At 40.6% G+C, this 11,035-nt stretch overlaps 1 protein-coding gene across 2 annotated transcripts in view; it reads left to right on the forward strand.

The window, feature by feature from the left end:
- KIAA0196 (KIAA0196 ortholog) overlaps nucleotides 1–10,784 on the forward strand; it is a 64,622-nt gene extending 53,838 nt beyond the window's left edge. For both annotated transcript variants that reach the window (XM_011938187.1, XM_011938189.1), the window contains 3 exons: nucleotides 4,567–4,720; nucleotides 6,061–6,148; nucleotides 10,373–10,784. In XM_011938187.1, the coding sequence (XP_011793577.1) occupies nucleotides 4,567–4,720; nucleotides 6,061–6,148; nucleotides 10,373–10,429 (299 nt within the window). In that variant the 3' untranslated portion in view covers nucleotides 10,430–10,784. The remainder of the gene's footprint in view (nucleotides 1–4,566; nucleotides 4,721–6,060; nucleotides 6,149–10,372) is intronic.
- Nucleotides 10,785–11,035: the final 251 nt, after the last annotated feature.

The following is an 11,035-nucleotide window of genomic DNA, read 5'->3' on the forward strand; positions in this document are numbered from 1 at the left end:
CCCACTGCAGCCTCTGCCTCCCAGATTCAAGTGATTCTCCTGCCTCAGCCTCCCAAGTAGCTGGGATTACAGGCACATACTACCACGCCTGTCTAATATTTTTGTATTTTTAATAGAGACAGGGTTTCACCATGTTAACCAGGTTGGTCTCGAACTCCTGACCTTAGGTGATCCGCCTACCTCGGCCTCCCTAAGTGCTGGGATTACAGGCATGAGCCACCACACCCGGCCAGATTTATTTACTCTTTTTTAAGTACACTTATTTATTTATTTTATTTTATTTTTGAGACAAGGTCTTAGTCACTCAGATGGACGTACAGTGGCACAATCTCAGCTCACTACGGCCTTGACCTCTCGTGCTCAAGAATCCTCCCACCTCAGCCTCCTGAGTAGCTGGGACTATAGGCGCATACCGCCATGCCCAGCTAATTTTTTGTAGCGACAGGGTTTTGCCGTGTTACGCAGACTGGTTTCAAACTCCTGGGCTCAAGCGATCCACTTGCCTTGGCCTCCTAAAGGGCTGGGATTACAGGCATGAACCACTGTGCCCAGCCCTAGACAGTGGATTTAAAAATCAACCAAGTATGGTCCACCTCAGTAAGGATTCACTGTCCAGCTTGTAGAATGTGAGGGACCTTTGTTTTGATTCTCTTCTTTAATGTTTAGGCAGCTAATTGTGGTGTGAAAGAGACTTATTTTGGTTGATGTTCTGTTCTTTCAACAAGATTCATGTGCCAGCTGTGTATCTGGGACCACGATGGGAAAAGTAATAATATAGTTAAGGACATAAGACTAATATTTATACATGAACATCTAATATTATGTGTATGATTGTATGTCAGAATATTCAGTACAAACAAGAGACACCAAAGCCTTTCAATATGTCTGTTCTCTCTGGGAATATAACCCTAATTTTTTTTTTGTCATTGGTCAGAATATTTTTGTAGTTATGTAATAGACACCCAAGTGTTTCCTCTGCCTTCAAACTTTATATCCAACTAAATGACATTTTTAAAAATCCACTATAGATTTTAGTTTACTTTAAAAGCATTATAAGAGCATTTCTACAAATGTAATGATTTTTTCTTAACTAGAGATTCCTAAATATATTTCTTCCTTACAGTACTTTCCTATCTCATAAGCTTTTTTAGGATGAAAATGTGGAATCTCTTTAATGTTTTTTTTCTCTCATTCAAAAGTAATCATTGATTCTAGACACTACGTCCATGACAGTGTCTGTGATTATCACAGAAGGCAGAGCATGATCTCAATCAGTACTTGCTGTAGGAGGGAGGGAACCAATGTGTGTTTGGAATCTAGCTTCACCACTTACCACCTATGTGACTTTGGCCAAGTTACCCACAAACTGAGTGCCCAACAGGTACTGAGTCCCTTTCTATACATTGGTCAAAATCAATTTAAAGGGCCATCCCAAGCGTAATGTAAAGGTTCATCTGAAGATTCAGAGATTCATGTTCTCTCTGCGTTCTCCCTATGTTAGTATTCAATAGGAATATATGATTCTTGATAATGAACTGTCAGTGCAGAAAGAGTCTTCTTTTCATTAAAGAATAACTTTCTGTTGACTTCTCATTCTAATATTTTTTCGTTGTGTATATGATTAGGGCCTGGCACCTTGATTGTAAAGCTGCTTATGGAAAATATCATTGTCTCTGGAATTCCCAGATCTTAAAACAAAACATGACACAAAAAAACTTTATGTATCCTAGAAATATAGTATTTGTAACTGACTGTAATTCTTCTCATCAATAAGACTGATGTGTAAATGCAGGAACTAAATTACAGTAGGACTGAGGAAGGAACAATTGTTTGGTATCTTTGTGGATATTCAGTTGCTCATATAAGGATGGGACTGTCTCTAGACTCTCTATTCTGTTCCATTGATGTATTTGTCTTTTCTTATGTCAGTAGTGTCTTGATTATTGAAACTGTTGAGGCTTGAAACTGTATATCCAAAAAACATTTATTTAACCTTGTAAACACCATTCTCAAGATTGACCTATGAAATGCATACCTGGCTTGGTCTGTGTTTGAAGAAAGAAGCTTCTACAACAGCTAGAGCTAGTTGTAGAAGTGTTTGTTGTTAACATCACTCTTGCTTTCCACCTGGAAAGGATTATTTCTCCATACTGAGTCCTGTTAGGATTATTCCTCCATGTTCTGAATTGCCAAGGCCAAGGTTAGGTTATTCAGGATCACTTGTTTAGGCTTCTCTGGTTTGGGGAAGAGATTTCCCAGTCTTCACAAGAACCCAAATATGGGATCCGAGGGTCTGTCTAACCAGTTAACTTGATAAGAAACTGCCAGCCCTTTGTCCAAAGTGGTTGTGCCAGTTTCACTCTCACCAAGAGTGAGTATATGTGTACTCCACATCCTCGCCATTATTTGGTGGCGTCAGTCATTTTCATTTTAGCCATTCTTCTTCTTCTTTTTCTTCTTCTTTTTTTTTTTTTTTTTGAAACAGAACCTCACTCTGTCACCCGGGCTGGAATGCAGTAGCATAATCTAGTGTAATCTCAGCTCACTGCAACCTCCGCCTCCAGAGTTCAAGCAGTTCTGCCTCAGCCATCTGAGTAGCTAGAATTACAGGTTACAAGCATGCATCACCATGTTCAGGTAATTTTTGTATTTTTAGTAGAGACAGGTTTCACCATGTTGGCCAGACTGTTCTCGAACTCCTGGCCTCAAGTGTTCCACCCGCCTCGGCCTCCCAAAGTGCTGGTGTCTTGTTGCAGCTTTAATTTGCCTTTCCCTGATGATTAATGATTTGAGCACTTTTTCTTGGGCTTATTGGCCATTCCTTATATCCTTCTCTGTGAAGTGCCTGTTCTAGTCTTTTGCTCGTTTTTAAATTGTTTGCATTTTTATTACAGACTTGTAGGAGTTATATATATATATTATGGATACAAGTTCTTTGTTAGATATATGTTTTGAGAATATTTTTTCACCAATTGTGGCTTATCTATGTATTTTCCTATAGGTAACTTTAATGAGCAGAAGTTTTTACTGTTGATGGTGTCCAATTTATCCATTTTTTTCCTTTATAATTACTCCTCGTGTCTTGTCTAAGAAATCTCTGCCAGACCAGGCACAGTGGCTCACGCCTGTAATCCCAGTGCTTTGGGAGGCCAAGACAAGAGGATCACCTGGGGTCAGGAGTTTGAGACCAGCCTGGTCAACATAGTGAAACACCTGTCTCTACTAAAAATACAAAAATTAGCCAGACGTGGTGCCACACGCCTGTAATCCCAGCTACTTGGGAGGCTGAGGCAGGAGAATTTCTAAAACCTGGGAGGCAGAGGCAGAGGTTGCAGTGAGCTGAGATTGCACCACTGCACTCCAGCCTCGGTGACATAGTGAGACTCCGTCTAAAAAAAAAAAAAAAAGAAAAGAAATCTCTGCCTTCTCCAAGGTCACAAAGATAACTTCGATATTTTTTCTGAAAGTTTTGTAGTCTTCACTTTTACATTGAGGCCAGTGGTTCATCTCTAATTGTTTTTTGTGTACAGTGTGAGGTAGGGGTCAAGGTTTATTGTTCCCCCATAAGGCTATCCAGTTTCAGTCCCATTTGTTGAAAGATTTATCTTTTTTTATTATTTGGTATGTTTGTGGCTATTCAATTACTCATGTAAGGGTGAGACTGTCTCTAGACTCTATTCTGTTCCAATGATCTGTTTGTCTGTTCTTATGCCATAGTGTCTTGATTATTGAAACTGTACAGACAGCTTGAAATCAGGCAACCTAAGCCTTCCAACATTATTCTTTTTCAACATTGTGTTTCTTCCTGAAGACCCTAATTTCGTCTCTGGTTTCCCATGCAGCCATCCAGGCAGAGGTCAGAGTCTCCACATTTTGGCAGAAATCTTTAGTGTAGAGGCAGGTACAGTGGTACACACCTGTAGTCCCAGCTTGAGCCCTGGAATTCAAGGCTATAATGTGCTATGATTACACCTGTGAATAGCCACTGTACTCCAGCCTGGGCAACATAGCAAGACCCCATCTCCAATTTTTAAAAAAATCTTTAGTGTAAAGGTCAGGTTTGGTACTCATTCACTTCATAAATGTCCTTCTTCCACTGTCTTGATTTCTGCAGATTCTTTATATGTAATACTCAACATTTGTTTAAAGATATTCTAAAAATATTTTATCCAGCTTTTCACTTAAGAAAGTAGTTCAGGATTATCTAGTGTGTCATGCTGCCATTAACAGAAGACAGTTGTAGTGATTTTTTTTTTCTCATTTACATTTATCTGTATCTTTAAAAATTGCTACAGTAATGCATGTTGAGTAATTCAAAAGAACCAGTAATGATAATTACAAAATTTAGTATCTGTTTTATTGGTTTTGAATCCTTCAGACCGCTGGAATATCCCACCAATCCTGTGGCTAATTCAAAATTATGGCCCAGAATTGTCATTCCCTCCAAAATATCATCTGCCAGAGAGTAGATGGGCCCCAAACATTTTAACCTTCACAGCGTTAATATTTAATGAATGTTGCCGAAGGCAGCTACTTCATGTGGTGTTGCAACTTGTCCCCTTTCAGGAATGGTCTGCCGAAAACCGACCGACCCAGTTGATTGGCCGCCGCTTGTCCTGGGACTGCTCACTTTGCTGAAGCAGTTCCATTCCCGGTACACTGAGCAGTTCCTGGCGCTGATCGGCCAGTTTATCTGCTCCACGGTGGAGCAGTGTACAAGGTACAGAAGACCAACCAGGACTACATGGGACTTCTTGTCACGAAACCTAACTTAAACCTCGTATTGCCAAATTCCTCTTCTTATCGCCCTAATAGAGATGGAAAATGGTTGCTCGCCCTTGTCTATAAAGCAAGTCAGGGCACACCTCCTTGTTTAGAGCAATGACGGGTGTGCCCATCCTTAGTCACCCTGCCAGGGGAACTCCGTCAGGTCTACTCACAGTGATTTTCCAGGAGTGACTCACGACCGTGATTAGTAATTACCATGGGGAAGAAAGTGCAGCCCTGTTCCTCTGCACTCTTGGATGCAGCTCTTTGATCTCAGCAAGCCGCTGCACTCCTGCCGGGCCACTGCCAGGAGATGATTCCACTCACTTCAGTGGGAGTCAGAGAACATGTCAGTGTGTCAAAGCCTGGGCAGTGTCTGCGTGTAGAGAAGCAGATTTCACAGGAGTTGCTATTTGATATGGTGCTTATAAAGCTTTAATTCCTGCCAATTCTTTTCCCCTGCCCCTAAATGTGGGTTTTCTGGGATACAGAAAAAAAGTTATTTCCATGAGATGCTGGGTCCTATACCTCCTTCTCTGCTATCCTAAAGAGTCAGCCTGGCTAAATAACCTTTGCTGTCATGTCTGCTTGGTCATTTTTGCCACTATAATGTAAAAAACAAATCAAAGCGGCTGGGCATGGTGTGGCTCAAGCCTGTAATCCCAGCACTTTGGGAGGCCGAGGCGGGCAGATTACTTGAGGTCAGGAGTTCAAGACCAGCCTGGCCAACCTGGTGAAACCCCATCTCTACCAAAAAAAAAAACCACAAAAATTAGCCAGGCATGGTGGTGGCCACCTGTAGGATTCACCCACTCAGGAGGCTGAGGCAGGAGAATCGCTTGAACTCCAGAGGCCTTGGAGGTTGCAGTGAACCAAGATCGCACCATTGCACTCCAGCCTGGGTGACACAGCGAGACTCCATCTCAAAAAAATAAAGCGAACCAAAGCGATCTTCTAAGTGCACACAAAATACTACTAACTCCTAAAAAAGTGTGGGACCTGCTAGGTGTTGAATCATGTCAACAGAGGGAGATGAGTCTAACGAGATAGCAGGGATCGTGTTGTAGATGCCCATGGAAACCATATAGAGAAGCTCACATTTACCCTATAGGGTAGGCCCCTGAAAATATGTGAGCAAGGTAACAACTTGACAGGAATCAAGAGCATGCTCAATGTTTTTGTTCATCTTTGATTTCATTAGGTAATCTGTTGGTAATTTAGTCTTTCAGGATTCTGACCAAGGACTTATGATGTGCAAAGCAGTTAATTGATCTAAACTGTTCTCTATTATAGCCAGAAGATACCTGAAATTCCTGCAGATGTTGTGGGAGCCCTTCTGTTCCTGGAGGATTATGTTCGGTACACAAAGCTACCCAGGAGGGTAAGTGATAGATAGTAAAGAACAACATTAATGACCAGTTGTAAAAAGATGCTAATAATAGTGGCCCTGGACTCATCAGGAGTGAGGTCCAGTAGGTCATTCACAGCAGATGCCTCTGCGCCTCTCCACTGCTCTGCCACCAGCTCTGAAATGTCCCTGCCTTTTCCACCATGGGAAGTGCCTTGCAGAGTTTAACACAATGCCCCTCCCGCCTCTTCTTCCTCTCCACCATGTACTCCTGTCAGCAACTCACCTGGTTCAGGAGTTAAGTGAAATGGGCAAGCCAGGAGGGAATTCCTTAAGTGGCCAGAGGAAAGAAATAATCATGGTGGTTTGTTCTTTCTGTCTCCACTGACCTGGTTCCCACAGCAAGTACAGTTAAGTGCATGCCACAACTAAATGTTGATATGAGCACTGTTTCCAAAAATGACAGACTACTTTTTACCTACTAAGACATTCTTTCCTCTCCCTTTCTCACTAGTAATTCCACTTTGTTAAGTTTTAGCTCAAAGTGGACAGCTCGATATTGAAAAATAAAAGATTTTCAATAGATACTAAAAATCCCTTGATTTTTAAAAATTAGTAGGTTAGTATTCAAATATACTTTCTTACAACACAAGCCAAAGATGAACTTTTAAAATTAACTAGCAATGTCAGTACGTAATAGTGAAATGTTAGTGGCATTTCCTTTAAAGCCAGGACTGTCACAGTGTCATGACAGCTATATAGACTCTTGCAACTACTTTTGTTATACAGGTGCAAGACAATAAGAAATGAAATGAAAATAAAATGCATATTGGAAAGAAGACAAACTCTGTATTATTTGAGATTAATTGTCTTCCTTTTTTATTTTTCCATAAGTTATTGGGATACAGGTGGTATTTGGTTACATGAGTAGGTTCTTTAGTGGTGATTTGTGAGATTTTGATGCACCCATCACCTGAGCAGTAGACACTGCTGTATGTTTGTAGTCTTTTATCCCTGACCCCCCTCCCATTCTTGCCCCCAAATCCCCAAAGTCCATTGTATCATTCTTATGCCTTTGCATCCTCATAGCTTAGCTCCCACATATCAGTGAGAACATACGATGTTTGGTTTTCCACTCCTGAGTTACTTCACTTATAAGGATAATCTCCAGTCTCATCCAGGTCACTGCAAATGCTGTTAATTCATTTTATGGCTGCGTAGTATTCCATCGTATGTATATACCACAATTTCTTTATCCACTCATTGATTCATGGGCATTTGGGTTGGTTCTACGATTTTGCAATTGTAAATTGTACTGCTGTAAACATGCATGTGCAGGTATCTTTTTTGAATAATGACTTCCTTTCCTCTGGGTAGTTACCCAGTAGTGGGATTGCTGGATAACTGTCTTCCTTGAATACCCAATAGAATCATGTGAAAAACTGTTAAAATAATACAGAGATCAGAAAACAAGCTGGCTACAGAATAAATGTATGAAATAAATACACTAATCAATTAAAAAATACAGTGTGAAAAAGGACCAGGCCGGGCGCGGTGGCTCAAGCCTGTAATCCCAGCACTTTGGGAGGCCAAGACGGGCGGATCACGAGGTCAGGAGATCGAGACCATCCTGGCTAACACAGTGAAACCCCGTCTCTACTAAAAATACAAAAAACTAGCCGGGCGAGGTGGCGGGCACCTGTAGTCCCAGCTACTCGGGAGGCTGAGGCAGGAGAATGACGTAAACCCGGGAGGCGGAGCTTGCAGTGAGCTGAGATCCGGCCACTGCACTCCAGCCCGGGCGACAGAGCGAGACTCCATCTCAAAAAAAAAAAGGACCTATTCACAGAAATAACGGGGAAATAATATAGCTAAGAATAACCTCTACAAGAAATATGAAAGAGCACTTTATTAAAAAAACTATAAAACTTTCAAATATAAAATTTGAAAATCCATATTTCTGAATGAGGGTCCTCGAATATTACGGAGATAGCAGTTCTTTCTAGTTTCTAGGTTTACTGCAGTTACAATTGAGATTTCAGGTACTTTTTTAACTTCAAAAAATATACTTTTTAAAATGTCATAGAACTTAAGCAAGTACTTTTTTAAAAAAAGATATTAAAACATTATAGCAACTATTAAGACATTATAAAACTATAGAAACCAAAATAGGATGGTACTGATATGCAGCTCAATAGAAGGAACAAGGAACAAGAATACCTAGCGTAGAAACAAACCCTGTGCATACAATGGTACTTGAGGAAAAGCAGCATCTCACATTAAGGGAGGAAGGGAATATTAGTCCATAGATGTAGGTTCACACAGTTAAAAAAGAGCAGCTTCATCCCCTTTACATCTTCTGGGTTATCAAAATTAATTACAGATAAAGAGTTAGTGTGAAATATGAAACAAATAAATTAGCCAAAATTTTAGGCAAATATGTATCAGCTCTCAGATCTTCCTAAGTATAAAACCAAAAGAAGAAACTTAAGAAAAAGATTTAGAGATTTGATTTTTTATAAATGCTGAATGTAATTAAACAATTCTGTGTCAGTGTCTCTTAATTAAAAAGCAAAAGAGGAAATACTAACAAAGGACTAGTTTCCTTGATTTATAGTGTGCTCTTCAAATCTTCAAGTTCAGTAAGAAAAAGATGTCCACGCCAATAGAAAAAAAGCAGGGGAAGGGCAAAGGATATTAATAGGCAGTTTTCAAGAAAAGAAATAGAAATGACAGACCTTTGCATTCAAGGGACAAAAATCCAAAGAAAAGGAAAATTACTATTTCCACTTATCAGGTTGGTGAAAAGTGAAACGTTGGGCCCCTATTATTCAGAAGCATTTGGAGAAATGGGACTCCTCAGTGCTGTTAATTGGAATGTAAAATGACAGCCTTTGAGGAGGACAATTTAGCTTTATCTATTTTAAAAAACATTTGTAATATACTTACCGTGATCCCAGCAATTCCACTGCTAGGAATTTTACCTGCTGGATATATGTGCAAAAGTTCACCAAGATATGTGCACAAGGATGTTCATAATGTAAGATTTAACAGAGGTAAAGCAGGACACAATACTATATGATCCTAATTTTGAGTGTGTATATGTGTGTGTGTAAGTCAACTGGAAGAATTCAATACAAAAGTTACCAGTTTTTATTTTCTCTAAGAGATTAAGATTTTAAAATGTTTTTAAATTTTAAACTCTGGGCTACACGTGTGGAAGGTGCAGGTTTGTTACATAGGTATTATACATGTGCCATCTGTCACCCAGGCTGGAGTGCAGTGGCGAGATCTCGTCTCACTGCAACCTCCACCTCCCTGGTTCAAGCAATTCTTCTGCCTCAGCCTCCTGAGTAGCTGAGATTATAGGCATGTGCCACCATGCCCGGCTTTTTTTTTAATTTTCACTAGAGATGGGGTTTCTCTATGTTGGTCAGGCTGGTCTTGAACTCCTGACCTCGTGATCTGCCTACCTCAGCCTCCCAAAGTGCCGGGATTACAGGCATGAGCCACCACACCCAGCCTAGGTTTTAAGCCCCGCATGTATTAGGTATTTATACTAATGCTCTCCCTCCCCTTGCCCCCCACCCCCTGTAAAATTAATTTTTATAGTCTTCTGCATTTGCAAAATTTCCTCTCATTAGCAGGTGATACCTTTTTGATCAGAAAAAAAATTAAACACTGCTTCTAAAAAATACTCATCTCCAGCACTTGGAGATCACCTGCCTCTACATTCTACCCAACTCAGCCCAATTCAGTCTTCTCAGGGCTTTGCCTAAGAACAGTTCAGGAATGTATGCCTCTGAGGGCCTTCCTGCTCTTCCCCTTCTGGCCTTGGGTTCTCATTCTCATTCCTGCCCTCCCCTACCTCTCCATTCCCGTCACTCGCCAGCCATCCTGTTTTTCCTTTGTTGGTCCTCAGTTAATAAAGTGTGTTAGGTGACCTGAATACTTGTCAGTACTTCCCAGAGGCATGAACATTCCTCGCAGATCCAGGTGCCTTTAAGAGCCAAGGAGCTCACGTTTGGAGGCAGGAGAGCTGTACTGTATCCCCTCAAATGTTAGCAGTGCCAAGAAATGAGACTATCGTCCATAGGGCACCAGAAACAAAGGGGCTGTTTCAAGGAGTTGTCCGCCCATGGGAGTCTCCTCTTCCGTTATTGACCTTGCTCCAAGGATACCTTTTCTTTTTCGCATGAAAATTTTGAAGTTGTTCAACTGTAACACCATGAATAACTTAATTCTTTAATTTTTCAGGTTGCTGAAGCACATGTGCCTAATTTCATTTTTGATGAGTTCAGAACAGTGCTGTAACTGTTTTTTCCTACTTCTTCAATGGAAGGATTGTCCTTAGATCTTCCCATCATTACTAAAATGAATTTGAAAATGAAAAGAAACTCAGTTGTTCATATAACTGCATTTTTTGCTCTCCATTATGGGAAACCTCAGACGTTCTGAGTAAGATATATCTCATGGCATTAGTTAATATAACTGATAGTGTTTAAATCATGGTATTACATGCAATTTATGTCATGTAAAAGCAGAACACATTTTTGTACTGCCTCTCATAAATGCCGAATGTAACTGTTATGTATAAATCCATTTAGTTTTATGTTCTAAAGAACTATTTGTGCAACTCCAGATTTTCAGTAAAATAGTATTACCAGTACCCAAAGTCGTCTCTCCTTATGATTCAAAAATTGTATATTCACCCTGTAAAAATCCCTGTTTGGAAGGTAAGAGATGGCTCTGCTCGATATATTAGCTCACCCCCAACAAGCTGGCAGGCACATGGTGATAGCCAGACAAGTAGCAAATGGAGTGGCCACACAATGTGTGTCATGTACCATGGAAGTTTCCTGGTGTCTCACCATCCTCTTCCAATCCCAGATGCCCTGGGGGTCCACAGCATTCCTTCTG

The sequence above is a fragment of the Colobus angolensis genome, unplaced genomic scaffold, assembly GCF_000951035.1.
Source record: "Colobus angolensis palliatus isolate OR3802 unplaced genomic scaffold, Cang.pa_1.0 Scaffold17, whole genome shotgun sequence".
Classification (NCBI taxonomy): domain Eukaryota; kingdom Metazoa; phylum Chordata; class Mammalia; order Primates; family Cercopithecidae; genus Colobus; species Colobus angolensis.